Below are 17,428 nucleotides of genomic sequence, written 5' to 3' on the forward strand. Positions count from 1 at the left end.
AGCACTCATGTTTCCCGACGTATTGCCAGATGGCGTCCATATCTCACACAGCGCCTCTTCTATCGTCTTTACACGACATTTGCAGCGAAGCACGCAGATACGCGGCCAATTTTTTTTCTTCTGAATTATTTTTACTTGTGGCTTTTATTTCTACATACATACATATACATATCCGGGTCATGACGGCGTCGACAGACGGCGACGGCGATGACAACAACCAGCCGAGAGTGTCCATATAATTGCTATTGCAATAAAACGCGCGTTTGGCGAATAAAGCGAGCACATGGTAGCAACCAAAGCTGTTAGCGTTGGGGAGCAGCGGTAGTGACGGAAAAAGAAAACAACATGGCAGCACACGTCGACGCTTGTTCCTTGCCCCTCGAAATATGAAGTCGCCGTCATGAGCTGCGTGGCCCCTGAGTTCTTAACTGACGTTTGCGTTCGCGTTATATTGCGTCCTGACGCTTCGACAGCAGTTTATTCGTGTCTATTTCGCGCTGTTTCCATGATTCATTTTCAACTTCTCGGGTACAAGGCCTAGTAGGTGTGGCTGAACAATCAGCTAATCTCAATAGTAAGGACTAAAAGTATCTTATACTTTGTCCTCAGCGTGAGAGGACACAGGACACAAAGCGGTAGCCGCTTCCACCGGGGAGCAAGTAGCAAGCGCGAGTTCGGATCGAAGCGGGCGATCTCGTCAGCATGGGTGCTGCCATGTTGGTTCGTCATCACAATTATCGGCAGTTACCAATAATAACTGAATGCTTATGTGGTGCATGCGAATTGTGATTAGCATATCACGTATTGGTGTTACGTAGCGCATGCCGCACAAAGGCAATTTTCTAAACCTTCTCTAATTATAACGCAATTACAAGCAGAACTATGTTCTGCTGCGTTAGCATGCGGTTTGTTTGCAGTCGTGGCTTCCACCCTGCTGCAATCAGCTTGTGAGATGGAGTACAGTTTTCATTTTAGGGCTGAAGCGCCGCGCCCTTGTGGTCAGCCATGGCCACGGAAAAAGAAGAGCGTACCGTGTCTCGTGGTGGCGCCAGCTCAGGAAGGAAGAACGAGATGGCTGAAGGAGAATCACAGTATATATCTTACACCGTACATACTCGGGGCCTTCGGCTCGCCCCGTCACCTCACAGCCATTTGTTGGGCTAACTGTTGCGTTCTTCTTTTTTAGTGGACTAGTGGTGAGTAGTGGGATTTACCCAATTTCTCTGGCACATACCCGTTTATGATGATGATATTCTGGATCGACTCACAAGGAACGATTTGCTAAACAGCGTCGTTGTTAAAAAAGAAATGCTGGAGGTTTAGGACGGCTTTCTCCCTCCCATGGTAGGGCCACAGAGTACTTTGGATTGTAATGAAGGCGAAAGCCTTATACGCCTCACCAAACGCCTAAATTGAGCTGACGGCGTTGTCATCGGCGGCGTCAACACCAGTGATGCAAAATCATCCTCACGTGACGACGTCACCACAAGACATCATCACGACGTCACAGGTCACCAAAATTTGTTATGTCACATGGCATCACCCTTGGTCACAGCTGCGCCGATCACGCAGGCAGTCGAAAACTAGGTGAAGTGCAGAAAACCTTCAGAGAAGAGCGGTCGAGATCAACACATCGACTGAAGAAAAAGAAGAGGACTTTCGCCTTCGATTTGTCTGTCGCGAATGCATAACGGACCCGGTGAGTTATTACTTCAAGGCTAACGCCTCAGATACTTCATCGAACGCGAAAATTGACCATCAGCGTCTCTCAGTGTCGGCGTCGACGAGTGATGCACAGATCATGACGAGATGATGTCACCATATGACGTCATCATGGTATCACAGATCGTCAAAATTTCTGGCTTCATCATAACGGCACTAGGGCGTCACATAACGTGGCGTCATACGGTGACTTCATCACATGACACCGTCGCTTGGTCAAAGGTGGGCCGATCTGCGCCGGTTCTTGCCAATAAGGCTGGCAAGAGCCGGGTTTAAACGCTTGAAAAGAAAGAACGATGGTGCCGCCAACAATAAAGGCTGGCAAAAAATTGGAGTTGCCAATATTATACAATGTTGGCGATACGTACGACGGACAATGTTGGCTACAGCCATCCTTGCCATTATTGGCGATATGTTGGAGGGCAATATTGGCTAGAGCCATCTTGCAAACATTGGGCCATCAGGCAGGGCTGGGCAAAAATTCTTTGAAAGTGTATCGCGATACGATACAAGATACTCAGGCAAGAAGTATTGGAGATACAGATTCAAGATACTGCCGCAATTATTGTATCTGATACGATACTTGGCAATTGTATCTTAAGATACTTCGATACATTCTCTAATTTGTTATAATAGATCCATATAATGTAGCAGCGAACGCCTATGCACGAAAATGTCTTCTTGAAAATTTCCTAACTGTGACCTATTTTGTTTCACTTTAATGAAATGTCTGTTAGTACCTAAAAGTTTTGCCCTTCTTGCTTAATGTACATTAGCTCCTTGCAAAACAATTAATTGCGGTTTGCTTTAGCTTCTTCACAGGACAACTTTATACAGTTCGCTGACAGCGGTTCTTGCTTGTCATTTTTCCAATTAATGGGAGTCGCTGCTCAGCTTGCCGACCAGCTAGCGGTTTGCCATACAATCACAATAACTTCTATAAGAAGCCTTCGCACGATGGCGCAAATACCGGTGTGGACTTTTGCCTTGTCCGTAAAAGACAGTTTGCACAATACCGTATATCCGGACATGTGTACAGAAGCAACAACGCTGGTAGCGACTTTTTTGTTTTGGGCGGGGGGGGGGGGGGGGAGGAGCGCATGGTGTATACTAGGGGTTTGAGACCTTTCGCTAGCAGCCCCGCCCGCAACATAACCATCTTCGTCCCATTTGTTTTATTTTCTAGAAAGTATGCTCGTGTGCTACACAGACATGAAAGGTCTCAAGCTTTCTTTTGTGAGGAACATGTGGTCACGATGTGCTGAAACATAACCGTGGAATAAAAACTATATTTCAGAATCCGCGTCCAGAATTCACTCGTTGTGCACATCGGTATCGATGTTTCTCTAATCCTGACTCCAAATTCCCTTCAGAAATGACCTATATATGAGACATGGGAAAGGCTTCCTTTCGAATGGCAACGTCATTTTGTTCAAACTATCTCCTACCATCTTCACTGTCCCGGCGCTTCGGACTAAATTTCGCGACTCTGGGCGCTGGCTATAAGCTGAGTTTGAGACCCCTGGTGTATACGTAGATGACGTAAAACAGCAACGAATTTTCATATTCTACTTATCTGCTGGCGTAAAGGATTCTTTGTTGATATCCTCGCAAAGCGTGTAATCTTTAGCAATTTTTCTTCAACGAGAAAACATGTGCAACACAGAGACGTCTCAGACGTATTGTATAGTTGCACAAAGCGTCGGAGACACCGCCGTTATTCGCGCTATGCCGCTTATAGCTCCCATTAGGTGGCGATTAGTAATACGAAAAATATTAAGAAGGCTTAAAGCAGAAAAACTAATATAATAAAATAGAGAGGTGGTTCTGTATCAAACATTCACATTGAATAAGTACAGAAACACAATACAGACGGCGCCCTTAATAGCTATGAGCATGAAGTATCGTCAACTTACCTATTAAGACAATAGAAAATTCAGTGCCTATGAGAAATTGCCTCAGCGGCTCGTTGGACGTCACGAGTAACGGAGCATTCAGTAAAACGTTTCTCGAATCCCTTCCTAACATCTTTAAGATGGCTCCTATGATTTCCATTTATAATGCAAACTCAATTTCGCTATTTCTAAGCAATAAGCAGAATGCTTTGTACTGTAACTCAAGGGACGCCTACATAATATATATGTGTTTTCAAAATCGCCTTGGCACCGTGTAAATGTGTAAACAGTAGCAGAAATATAAAGCAGACAGTTAAAAGAATAAAGCAGAGATCTTATTTGCGAATGCGTTACAAAAGACATGCAGTGACTAGACCAGAAAAACAGTACCGAGACCTAGGTAATGCATGGGATGCAAAATGACAGCAAAAAAGCACTTGTGCTAATAATCAAGTTAGATTTCATAAATTCTTTGAATAAATGTAGCAGGAAGTGAAAATACGGTACGCCAAGATATTTTCAGTTAGGTAAACCTGCTTGCTTATTAGATCTAGCATCAGTACTAGTGGTGCTATTGTTGTTTGCATATCTTATTTGTATTTAAGTTAATTCATTGCATGCAAGTCAAGCTTACATCACGAGATCCTCAAATCGCTGATATGTAAAATCCACGAGACACAAAGCAAACACACCCCATTCTTGCACGCATCACATTCGTTACGGGGCAGACGCAAGAGAATCTTCAGTAACGACACTGTAGCAAACACAGAATTTGCGCGATAACGCCGCACGCAGTGGAGTACGCGGCGCAGGACAGTAGCTAAGAGCTAGTGATGCAGAACTATCGGTAAATGACTATCGATAGTATCGATAGTTCGTTTGAAACTATCGATAGTGTGGACAAACTATCGAAAGTACTACTATCGAGAAACTATCGATAGTGGAATCGATAGTACCATAATTACATTACTAGCGATATTACCGCCACGCGTGTTTATTGCCTTGTATGCTGATTCGAAGGTCGCATGATCGAATCCCGGCCGGCGGCTGCATTTCCGATGGAGGCGAAAATTTTGAGGCCCGGTACTTAGATTTAGGTGCGCCTTAAAGAACGCCAAGTGGTCGAAATTTCCGGAGCCCTCCACTACGGCGTCTCTCATAATCATATCGTGGTTTTGGGACGTTAGACCACAGATATTCTTATTACACCGCCGTAATGTTTGAGAAGCTTCAGGATTGTTTGAGATCATTCTGTTAAGATTATGCACGGGACACGAATAGTCAAGTTATTCGAGAGCTTAGGCGAGCACCAGCGATAACGCTTTAAGGTTCGATGAGTGATGTATAATAGACGACGCTTGTCACCGATGATCAGATTCAATCAATCAAATCAGTTTATTACATCCTGAAGATGTGGGCAAGCTTGGGCAAAAGCGATACAATTCGCTTGAGGAAAGCCTAAGCTCCATATACAGGGCATACAGTAGGGACACAAGGATGTCAAAATGCAATCAAAGAACAAACTAGCGCGTTGCATACACGAAAAAATACTGCAAATACTATCACAAAATCAAACCAACGCGTTACATGAGAAAAAAGAAAGAAAGAAAAGGAGGAAAAAAGTGGTTAACGTGACACTTTAAACCTTGTTTCTACAATATTTACGATTACAAAGATAAAGAGTATGTGTCAATGTATATATGTACAGATCAATCGCTAAAGATAATTATTTGACACAATAATTAACCCATAACAACAGGCAAACATCAAACAAACAAAAAAAACAATGAAAATACATCTCTCTCATACAGTACAGCAATTTTTTATGGAGATTAGTTACAGGAAGTTTTTTAATATCACTTATACTACGTTTTTCTAATTCTATTTCGCTACTGAGGAGTGTGTTTAGTAAGTGAGGCAAACAATACTGCAACATCTGTCATTCGTATCTGTTCGGCAAAAGGGATGTTCCAGAAGTCTTGTTTGCGGAGAGAATAGAAAGGAGCATTTCCTCTCAGGTAAGCGAGATTTAGAAGGTCATGTGATTTTTATAAACTGACTTTTTATTTGATAGCAAGTTTCCAATCATAATATTTTTCTATGGGTACAACGTTAAAACGATGAAACAATTCCTTTGTGTGCGCACGATGTTCAACGTTAGCTATAGACCGAAGAGCTTTTTTGTAACATAAATATTCTATGGTTATTTCTTTGTGTGGAATTTCCCCACACTAAAAAACAATAATTTATGTGGGATAAAAAAAGTGTGTGTATAGCATGAGTTTTATCGATACAGGCAGAATGTGTCGAAAGTTTGCAATAGCACCCACACTTTTAGCCACGTGAGATTGAACTTGGTCAAAATGATCGTCCCAGTACATATTTTTTTGAAAAGCACACCTAAAATTTTTATGAGTTCACAAATTCTATAGGCGCGTGCCTAAAAATAAGGACTATCAATGGTGACTGAAAGCTGACGCGGATAAAAAAAGAACGGCTTTTGTATTCTCATCATTGATCAACAGCGAGTTTCTTTACTCCACTTTTGTATGTCTTCAAGGGCTTTATTTATTTGAGGTGCTAAACATGCATTTCTTCCAGCGAAAAATAGGCTGGTGTCATCAGCGTAAATTACATAAGTTGGTGCTTTGTTGATAGTGTTCATATCGTTTATGTAAAGGATGAATAATAAAGGACCCAATATGCTTCCTTGTGGAACGCCAGTGACTACCTGCTGTAACGATGAAACTGCCGTTCCTAAGCTGACACACTGAAACCTATGCTTCAAATAGGATTTTATCAAGAGCAGTGGCGTGCCGCGAATACCGTATAGTTGCAGTTTTTCTGACAATGTTGCATGGTGAATCCGGTCGAAACGCCTTTCAAAAATCTATGTAAATGCCTAACATATCTGTTTTAATTCAAAAGCCTTAAGGATGATTCCTTCTGGGTCAGTAGTGCAGATTCAGTTGATTTGCCGTGGAGAAAGCCATACTGAGATTTATTAATTAGATTGAAAGCGTGACAACATTTTGTTACTCGTTTATGATGTCTTTCAAGGCCTTTTGAAAATATTGGCAATATAAATCGGCCTGTAATTCGACAACTCATTCTTATCGCCCTTTTTGTGCAGGACAATAACTTCAGAGATCTGCATTATTTTCGGAAACAGCCGTTATTATTGCAAGGTTGTATATGTGGGCAAGTAAAGGAGCAATTATGTCAAGCACAAATTTCACGGCTCGATATCTATCATCAATATCCCTAGCTCGCTGTTTTTGAAAGACGCATAAATACCTCGCACCTCATGTTCATCCGTTGGCTCTAAATAAATACTGTGTATTTTCCTTAATACCATAGGTTGCAGGGGAAACGCACTGTCCGATACTAACCGCATCCCAAAGACTTATTGAACGCTTCAGCAAGTTATTTTCCACATATGCGCTTACCGTTTATAACGAGATCATCGACAGTCGATGGCGGTTGCATACGGTTTAACAGTTTATTGAGTTTTTTCCACACATCTCCTGTTTGATTACAGTATTCCCTGCGGAACTGGTCATGCATATATCTGTTCTTTTCACTTCTAAGGAAAGAGGTTAGCTTATTTCTGTATTGCTTAAATATATCAGTCAGTATCCAGTCTGCTCTTAAGAAACTTTTCAACAATCTCGCTTTTGTTTAATTCTTTTTATGCATTCCCGGTATACCCATGGTTTACGACCCTTACCGTGTTTTATAGTCTTCGTTACTAGGATAAAATGCGCATAGTAGATGCGTTTAAAAATGGAATAAATGCCTCGTAAGCTGCATCTGCGGTTTCACTACGTCTGACTTCTTCCCAGTATTCTTTCCTAGCAAAACGGTAAGTTGGGCCAGTTGGTTGGGATTCATTTTTTCACTCGGGAACAGCGCAACACACGAGGACAAAAGAGAAGGAAACGGACAACACGGCGCTGACTCGCAACTGATGTCTTGCGTCGACGATTTGTGCTAGTTGAACTGGTATCTGTAGAAGAAATACAAACGTGCTTAGCACGCTTTCTTGCGCTGCCCTGCTGCCGCCAAGTCTCGACGGCCGACGACTGTTCTGCCGCTGTAAGTGCGCAGCGAGTATCGCTTGTATTTTGAGCTATGATTTCCTGGGCACACGTTCGGCCAAATAAAGAGCTCCGTATTTCCCACTCTTTCTGCAACATTCTTCATCGTCACAACCACGTGACAATATTATCGAAGTGGTGTGAATAATGATGATGTTGCGGGCCAGCCATATTGCCAAAATATTGCGAATCCTGCTATCAGCTTCGCTTAATTTATGAGCTATTCTTCTCGAAAGAAATAAATTATTTGCGCAGTGAAAATGGCGGACTATGTCCCCAGTAAATTCACATCTGAAAGCAACCAGTCACAGCTTACAAAAACAAACATCAATAATAATATTATCTGGGGTTTAACGTCCGAAAACCACGATATGATTATGAGAGACGCGCAGTGGAGGTCTCCGGAAATTTCGACCACCTGGGGTTCTTCACGTGCACCTAAATCTAAGTACACGGGCCTCAAACATTTTCGCCTCCATCGAAAATGCAGCCGCCGCGGTCGGGATTCGATCCCGCAACCTTCGGGTCAGCAGCGAGCGCCATAACCACTAGACTACCGTGGCGGCGAATTAACAAACATTGCTCATTTTTTTTTTTTTAATTTTGAAATCGTAAACGCAATATAAATCTGAATCCGCCGCAGTTCCACCACATCTAACACCTTCCTTTCCGCTACAGCTGAAACGTTGACCTTGTGACCATGTGTCAGCAAAGCATTCAGGTGAAGATCAAAAGATGTCAACTTTCTTGCCCTTCAGTCTGCTCCTCCGGATCCACTAGTACACGCGCGCGGGGAACCAAGTTTATTATGCAATGAGCTTGCTGTCGCTTTTATACTATCGATAGTGCCATCGAATTTTTTACTATCGATAGCGCTATAGATAGTATCTTTACCATCGATAGTTCGATAGTGACTCAGCTATCGATAGTATCGATAGTACCATCGATAGTTCGCATCACTACTAGAGAGGTGTCGCTGCACGGCGCAACTGAAAGAAAGAAATCGACAAAACAAAAGGCAGTGGGCTGGGCGTAGACGTCCGCGTGCTTGTCTTCCTCGTCTTCTGCCCTCCTGAAGAACTCTGGCGCAAAAATAAAATTGCGTCACATCCCTTAGACTTGTTCCGATGGCTTAGTGGCACCAGTACCACCTTGAGAAGCGGAGCTTGGCCAGAGATTATTGTTTCGCACGGTTGTGTTGCGATAGAAGTATCTTGTATCTTAAGACACACGATACATTATCGAAGTATCGGAAATACAGATACAGATACTCATCTTTCTAGACGTATCGCGATACAGATACAAGATACCCATAGAGTATCTAAGATAGTATATGAGATACATGTATCTTCGATACTGCCCAGCACTGGTCATTTTTTCAGGGAACCAAAACATGGAAATCACAGGCGATGAATGGTGGCTGGTTTACCGCCTTCCGCTGTCAGGAATCCGATAACGTATCGTTACTACTCAATCGTCGAATCTCGCAATGTGAACGCCATCCTGTCCTTACACGCACTGCCATGTAAACTGGACGCGTTATAAGAGCCTCTTCTCTCTCCTCCGTCCACGGAGGAGAATCCAGTCGCATCCCTTGATGTCTCGCTACGTTCTCCCATAGCGGCACAGGCATTTATGTTAAGGTCATGCTGTCAGAATATTTCGTACCTTTTCATTTGAACACCCTTACCTGTCTTTCTTCCCTTTTTGTCTTCTTTCTTTCTACTTTTTGGATACAGGGACCTCCCATGTCTTTCCTCCTCTCTTTTTTATTATTACCTTTCTCCTGCCCAATACAGTGTCGCCAATCTGGAGTTACTCTCGTTAAACCGTACCACCTACCTTCTTTTCTCCTCCTCATCTTCTGCCCTTGAGAAGATGTTACACTCTAAGAAAAGATCGAGTAAAAGGGCGTCTTTTTGTCCCACAACAATAATCGTCATCAGGCTTGCTTGCGTTTCCTTTCTTGAAAACTCGGCGCTGGCCACTTTCCTACCAAGAATGCTATGTCACGCTGACAGCGCGCATGTCGTTCGTGGCCAGAAAGTGCCGGGCGCGCGGCGATAGTGCAAGGAAAGGAGGCAAAATAAATGACGATTATTGTTGTGGGACAAAAAACGCCCTTTTTACTCGATATTTCTTAGAGTGTAGTGGTACCCGACGCCACTCTATACGGGCATTATCTATATACTCCGAAGGTGGTTTGTAATCACTAAAATTTCTGCCGCTATGTTGCCTACGAGATTTGCCTACCACACCACAATACGGAGTCTCAAGAACGCTTGACGTGTATCTCATTGCTACGTCTTTTCTAACATGCTCAGATATACTAATAGCTGCAAACAAACAAACAAACATGACATGCGCTGAAGGTGTAAATTTAGATTATTGTAGAGCGTGCACAAACAAACCTGTATTAGTTACAGAAGTGTCGAAATCTGCTGTATTAGTTAGGCTACAATGTACAGCTGGTATATCACGCAATACAATTAAAGAAAGAACGGCATAAGAAATTGCGCCTATATAGAACATTGTGCGATTATGTATAGTGCCAACCAATTTGCAAAAAAATCACAGCATATCCACGGAGTGAATGATGATGAGTGGGCGAAGCTGCGGAGGTTCATCGATAACCGTGAATCTTTCGTGAATTCTGCCCAGTACATCATCACCGACGTGAGATCGGGCGCGTTTATACTAAAGGTTCGATGAAAGATGACGACTTGCAGCTCACTTTAATTTTACATGTACGCTGTGAATTTTCATTGTTTAGAAAACCATTGCTTTAGAAAACATCTGGCGTCTTTCGTTAAGCAGCTGGCGTCTTTTCGTTTTGCTTTAGAAACATCTGGCGTCTTTTCGTTTTGCTTTTAGAAAACATCTGGCGTCTTTCGTTGGTTTATTTCATCAATCAACGGCGTTTTGAAGAAAATTTTTATTGTTTACTCACGCACAGGAGAAATTACCAGGCACTACCTGGAGGTAAACAATGGCTGCTAATGGGAATGAATGAGAGACAGAAGAAGTCGGCTTTTAGCTAACACTTACACTTCTACTTCTACTAACGTTCCTACTGGAACATGCCAATGGCTGCTAATGGGAATGAGAGACAGAAGAATTCGGCTTTTAGTTAACGCGCAATTTTTTATTGTTCACAACGCCAGGAGAAATCTCCCACCGGCACCACCTTGGAGGTCAAGATCTGGTACTAGCGTTACGACTGTTACGCACTACGAGGACGAACGGGTGCCGCTTTAAGGAGCTTCGCCCCTAAAAATCAATAATTTTGCATAATAACATGACCCAGCACATAGTTTATGTGGGCGAACTCAGCATTATAGTGGCTCACTTCATCTCACATCATAACTGGCATGCATAAAGCTGTCTTTCGCATCGCATAATTATGCGGTATATTCGTGTTTTTCGATATATTACGTAATAGGAACGTCATTTCTGCATGTTCGAGTAAAAGGTCAACATGGCTTGTACAATGTTTAGTAAAACTCAATTTCTAACGAATTATTGCCAACTTTATAAAATATCAGCGATTACTTGCGCATGACCAACTGTCGCAAGCATTGTGGCTTGTGTCACTGTTCCCTTGCGATGCACTTTTTGTAACGTAAGTGTCTCATATTTTATTTCATTCTTCTATGATCGCGAGAGGCGCTGCGGTCGCCGAGGTGTGTGGACGCGCCTATCGGCTCCGTCGTTTCCATATTCTGCAGCGTTTTTTGGACACCAACCATTGAACTCTTATCATCACCGTATCGGCCTGAAGACCAAGAACCCGTGGACACCCAGTTTTCGAGGTGGGCGCCCTTTTAAGGGCGAAGCTCCTTAAAGCGGCACCCGTTCGTCCCTCGTAGTGCGTAACCAGTCGTAACTCTAATACCAGATCTTGACCTCCAAGGTGGTGCCGGTGGGAGATTTCTCCTGTGCGTTGTTGAACAATAAAAAATTCGCAGCGTGCGCATTAACTAAAAGCCGAATTCTTCTGTCTCTCATTCCCCATTAGCAGCCATTGTTTACCTCCAAGGTAGTGCCTGGTGAGATTTCTCCTGTGCGTGATTAAACAATAAAGATTTTGTTCAAAACGCCGTTGATTGACGAAATAAACCAACGAAAGACGCCAGATGTTTTCTAAAAGCAAAACGAAAGAACGCCAGATGTTTCTAAAGCAAAACGAAAAGACGCCAGCTGCTTAAAGGCCAACTCCGGCGATTTTTTGGCCATGTCAAAGTAATAGTGCTTTTATGTTCCTGAGACTCTCCTGTTACGGGCCCGATAGCAGAAATACTCGCCAAATTGGAGAATAATTTTAAATAAGCGAAAAAGCGCGACACCGAAACCGAAACTCAACCGAGTGTACTGTCTACGTATGACGTAGACGTTGTTACGAACGAACCGGAAGTCGTGCAAGGCATGTCGGTCATGCCGGCGCGGAGTATGAAAATTGTGACCGCCGGGACGACCAGCGAAGCGCCGGCCAAATCAACGCTGTCTGTCGCCATGTGCACAGCAGACGCTCCCTATAGCGGCCGAAGCGCCGAAGTTAGCGGTGCCCTCGGCTGCGTCACTTCCGCCGCCTTCCCAATACTGACATCACAGACTAGGACTTCCAAGCTAGAAGAAGAGCTCAGCAAACTGAGAGCCAAGAAGGGCGTGAAGTCGCTGGTTAAGAGTAGGGCTACTTCCTTGGGGGAGACCTATGGTAGCACCCAGGCCGGATCAGCCGACATCAATAATAATGGCTGCGAGTAACGGCATATTGAACCTCACGATCTGGCAATGGAACTGTTGGGGCTCCTCTAAAAAAAGGGCGGCCTTACAACAGTTCCTCAGAACGAGAGCATCGCGACCGCAGATTATCTTATTGCAAGAGGTATTGACGGATACAGTTTCTCTGTCGGGCTACACATCATACGTAAACAAAGGGCCGGAGGGTAGGGGGGTCTCCACCCTGGTCTCTAAGAAACACACTTTTATCGAGCATGACTTAAAGATGGGTAGGTGCAAAATTGAATACCTTTTTGGCGAGGTTATGCCGAGCGGCGAGCTCAAAAATAGCGTATTCATCCTCAACGTGTACAGTTCCCCTAGAGGGGGCAGCATCGCTTCACTTCGTTGTTGGCTAAGGCAGTTTCAGTAGCAGGCAGGGCCAGGGCCCCCATTGTTGTGGCCGGGGACTTTAATGCCCACCATCAGGCTTGGGGTTACCCACACACCTCACGCAAAGGCGCGAACCTCTGGCAGGCAGCGGTGGACCTTGCACTCACGTTAATCACCGATTCAAACTTTCCCACCAGGATTGGCAACTCTGTGTAACAGGATTCGACTCCGGATCTCACATTTGTGGGGTCGGCAGGGGAATTTTCCTGGGCTAACTTGGGAGTAGAATTAGGGAGCGATCATTATATTGTCAGCACAGAGTTGCAGGTCGGCAGGAAGCCTCGCAGGACATTCAAATACATAAACTGGGATCACTTCCGAAAGATCAGGGAGGAAAGGGGGTGAATCATCCGTGAACTTCCAAGATCGGATGGCTAGCGTCAGAGGGACGTCGAAAAAGCTACCAAGTTGATACACACAGAAATAGTGGTCAGTCAGACGTATAGCAGATTAGCACACTTAATAGAGGCCAAGGATTCTCTGCTGTCTCGGTGGAAAACGCACAAGCTCAATCCACGGAAATAAGACCAAAGCCAGCCAGAATCGGGTGTCGATAGAATTCTACATGCAGAAAGGCAGCGCCAAGGGGATGACGAAATTGCCACGAGCTTAGCACGGAGGTATCTTCCCCTGGCGGACGATGCTGTGCCCCCGGGGCCGGCCTGGTCAAGATATGAGGGCAAATCAGCCATGTGCCTTGATAGGCCGTTTCAGGAGGCGGACGTTAGCGAAACACTACAAAAGCTCAATGGCCGTTCAGGCCCGGGACCCGATGGCGTAACTAACAAACTGCTGCGCAATTTAGATGACAGGTCGATAAAGGTCATAACGGCAGAGATCAACCGCATATGGGAATCGGGTGTCTTCCAGATGAGTGGAAGGTTGCGTCCGTGATTCTTATTCCCAAGCCTGGGCGCAGCCCCGGGGCTGAGAACCTCCGGCCAATCTCCCTCACGTCTGTTTGGGCAAGGTGGCGGATCATGTGATAAATAATCGGTTTCTCTAAGCACATTGAGGACGATGATTTTTTTCCAAACAACATGATAGGCTTCAGGCCTCATTTCTCCGCGCAGGACGCCATGCTACTCATCAAGCATGATATATTAGATAGACACCCGAGACACGGGGGCCATTCTCGGTCTCGATCTGGAAAAGGCCTCCGACAAAGTGTCACATAGGCATATTCTAGACTCGATCTCCCGCCTTGACCTGGGGGAAAAGTTTTACAGATTTGTGCAGTCCTTGTCGCGAGGTAGGAGGGCCACAGTCATATTGGGTGACCTAACATCAAAGGCTTACGACCTCGGGCAACGGGGTACGCCACAAGGGTCGGTTATCTCGCCGCTCTTATTTGACGTACGATGCAGGGCTTGGCAGTCGAGCTTGAGCAAATGGAGGGTATTGGCTCCGCAATCTATGCGGACGACATCGCCCTTGGTGCTCTGGCGGGTCGGACGGCAGCGTTGAAGAAGCACTGCAAGCGGCAGTGCATTGCGTCGAGAAACATGTTAGTCAGATGGGCCTCCGTCTCTCACCTTCTAAATCAGAGTTGCTCCTATATCGTCCCACTAGAAGGGGACCGAAGCCTAGAGGGTGGAGGCCTCCCGAGGAGACAGATATTGAGGTGCGAACGTCATCCGGGTGCGAGATCCCCAGGGTTCGTTCTCTCCGAGTGCTAGGCATGATTATTGAAGCTGACGGTCAGCACGGGCGTACTATAGATAAGCTTACAGGGCATGCTGAAGGAGTAATCAGACTCATTGCAATTGTTTCCAATAAAAAAGGGGGCTTAGGGAAAATAATCTACTCAGGCTTTTTCACGCGTTCCTCATGAATCATGTGAATTATGTCACTCCCATGCACAGATGGCAGAAACACGAAATTCAAAAGCTGAACACGCTCATCAGGAAGTGTATTAAGAGAGTATTCGGACTCCCAATGCACACAAGCACAGAGAGCCTAGCAAGACTTGGCATGCACAACACATTGGAAGAAGTGATTGAAGCTCAGCAGGCCGCACATATTTCCAGACTCTCGTCTACGACGACGGGAAGGGGAATCCTGACTCAGGTCGGGCTCAGTCCAACGGCGTTAAGGGATAGGAACATTCCGCTTTCGGATAGTGTGCGGCAGCCTATTCCATGGAACGTGCATCCAACTTTCAACGCTGGCAGGAGGACGGCTCGCGCGTCCGCGCTTCTGCGGTACGCACATGCGCATGAGGCAGAGTCGTGTTTTGTAGACGCTGCCCAGTACGAAGGCGACTCCAATCGCTTTGTTGCTAACGTTGTGGACCTAAGGGGATGCGTATTATCAGCCGCGTCAATCAGCAACAATTCGGCTTCTAAGGCAGAGCAGCTGGCCATTGCACTGGCAATCCTTAGGTCGGACAGGGAAGAGATTTTTACGGACTCGAGATCAGCCCTTCGAGCTTTCTCACTGGGGCTGTTTGTGAGGAGGTTGCTAGGGCACTTGAGGGTAAGGTGCTCACTCATCAAGTCATTACATGGTTCCCGGCGCACGAGGGCGCCGAGGTAGGGGGGTTGGCCAACGTTAATGAGTTGGCCCATGCCCAGGCGCGAGGTCTTGCCGGCCGTGCTGCGCACTGGGAAGCCGGTGTGCTGGGTGGGACCGGCGACAGGCTTGGTCCGACCTTTCCGGAGGGTTACCCACCCACCCCTCTTCAGGGACATTCCTCCACCTTTAACGAGATCTCTAGGCACTACCAGATGAGCCGCAGGCCTTTCCCCTTGCCACATCGAAATCTCACGAGGCCCCAGGCCGTGACTCTAGGCCGTGACTCTCAGTCGTATCCCACACTCTCCGTCTTCAGTAGGTACACAGAGGTATCCCCACTGTGTCCCGACTGTGGAGCGGTTAGCGACTTTAAGCACATGCTCTGGGCGTGCCCCTCTTTGCAGCACCACACAGACCACTGCTTGACGGAGGAAGCCTTTTCTGCTTTCCTCAGGAGCCACGACTGGTTTGACCAACGCCGGGCTGTCCAGAAGGCCCACGATGCAGCGGTGAGGCTTGGCCTGCCTGTCCCAACGTGGAAGCGGCCCGCAGTCTTGCCCCTATAAAAACGGGGTGAGGATTCCGGACCCGAATAAAGTTAACTATCTATCTATCTATGATCGCACATGTGGCTGTGCATACCAAGGAGGCCTAAAAAGAAATACAATTATTTTTAAGCCTCATTGGTGTATACTCTAGCACAATATTTCTTGGCAGTAAAAAAAAAAAAGGTACGGGGCGGAGCTTCCGAACATCCACTACTACGAGAGGTAGTCCAGTTTGGCGCGCGTTTCGTGCCGCTGTGGAAAGTGATGGCTTCGCGGTATAGGCGCTGTATACCATGCCGTACCATTTCTTTTGTTTGTTTAGAATGCCACTTCTGGGTAAAGTTCGTCACAAATTTCTGAGGCCAATCGACGCAACAGCCAGAAAGTGACTTACGCTTCCTTGGAGACGCACAAGCCATTTAGTGTTTGAGGCACGCTTGAGAAAAAAAGAAGTTGGATTTCACCTTGAAGTCATCTTACGCGAATTCATAAGGCCCATGTGACCTTTTTTGTCATACGAATGTCGTAAGGACGAAGTGTAGGCGCCGCTCGTTGGGTATCATGATATTAACGATTTTGCAGCGTTACTACACTGGCCTAGCCGAGCCAGTTTCGCGTGGCTCCTCAAAAGCCCTGCTGCGCATGCGCGAGGATCAGTGATGTCACACAGCTGGCACATCGGAGCCGGCACCTCCCGCACATCCGCCGCTGCCGCGCGCGACTCGCTGCCGCCGGTCTGCGCTTTCCAGAGGAGTGACGCCGTAGCCGAGGTAGACGTACTGGCGCCGGCGCGGGCGCAGGTATTCGCCTTCGCTGTGCAGTCGCCGTCTGACACTGCGCTGGGGCCGCTTGATAGCGCCTCTGACTGGCGCTTGCCAGTGTGGTATAGCCATGGAGAAGGAGTGCGCAAATGCTGCTCAACGGCGAAGAAGAGCGGAGATATTAACTCATCGGATCCCGAAGTAGTTGTTTGGCAAAAAATATACACGTACCGCATTGTATGTATACAGTGTGTGTCATTGGAGCAGCAGTAAGCATGATAATCAAGCTAATCATATAGACAATCAGGAAAGCTAAGAACAATCAGCTGAACCTTTGCTAACGCTACGTTATCCTGGAATAGCCCAAGGAGGTTAAAAAAATTTTTTTTTTAAATCTCCTTGGAATAGCCGAGCCACTGCAACATTTTTTTTATTCTTTACTTAAGCGAACGCCGCAAGGACGACGTTTTGAAAGGCCTCACGTTTAGCACAAAGCTTTAAGCAGAACTGCCGTGGTGTGGCTGATTGATTGATTGATTGATTGATTGATTGATTGATTGATTGATTGATTGATTGATTGATTGATTGATTGATTGATTGGGCAACAAGGATGAACTGAAGTTGGTATAGGAGCAGAAGGAAGGACCTGCAGAAAAAAGCAAGGAGACGGGGAAGTTCTAAAAGGCATCGAGTATTAAAACAATTCTTAAAGT

The 17,428-nt window shown here is 45.7% G+C and overlaps 1 protein-coding gene across 1 annotated transcript in view; it reads right to left on the bottom strand.

Annotated features, from left to right (window-relative positions):
- Positions 1-15,582, bottom strand: part of LOC119395072 (NK1 transcription factor-related protein 1) — a 123,149-nt gene extending 107,567 nt beyond the window's left edge. The window contains exon 1 of the mRNA XM_049416081.1: positions 15,253-15,582. Coding sequence (XP_049272038.1) covers positions 15,253-15,582 — 330 coding nt within the window. The remainder of the gene's footprint in view (positions 1-15,252) is intronic.
- Positions 15,583-17,428: the final 1,846 nt, after the last annotated feature.

The sequence above is a fragment of the Rhipicephalus sanguineus genome, chromosome 5 (genome assembly GCF_013339695.2).
Source record: "Rhipicephalus sanguineus isolate Rsan-2018 chromosome 5, BIME_Rsan_1.4, whole genome shotgun sequence".
NCBI lineage: Eukaryota > Metazoa > Arthropoda > Arachnida > Ixodida > Ixodidae > Rhipicephalus > Rhipicephalus sanguineus.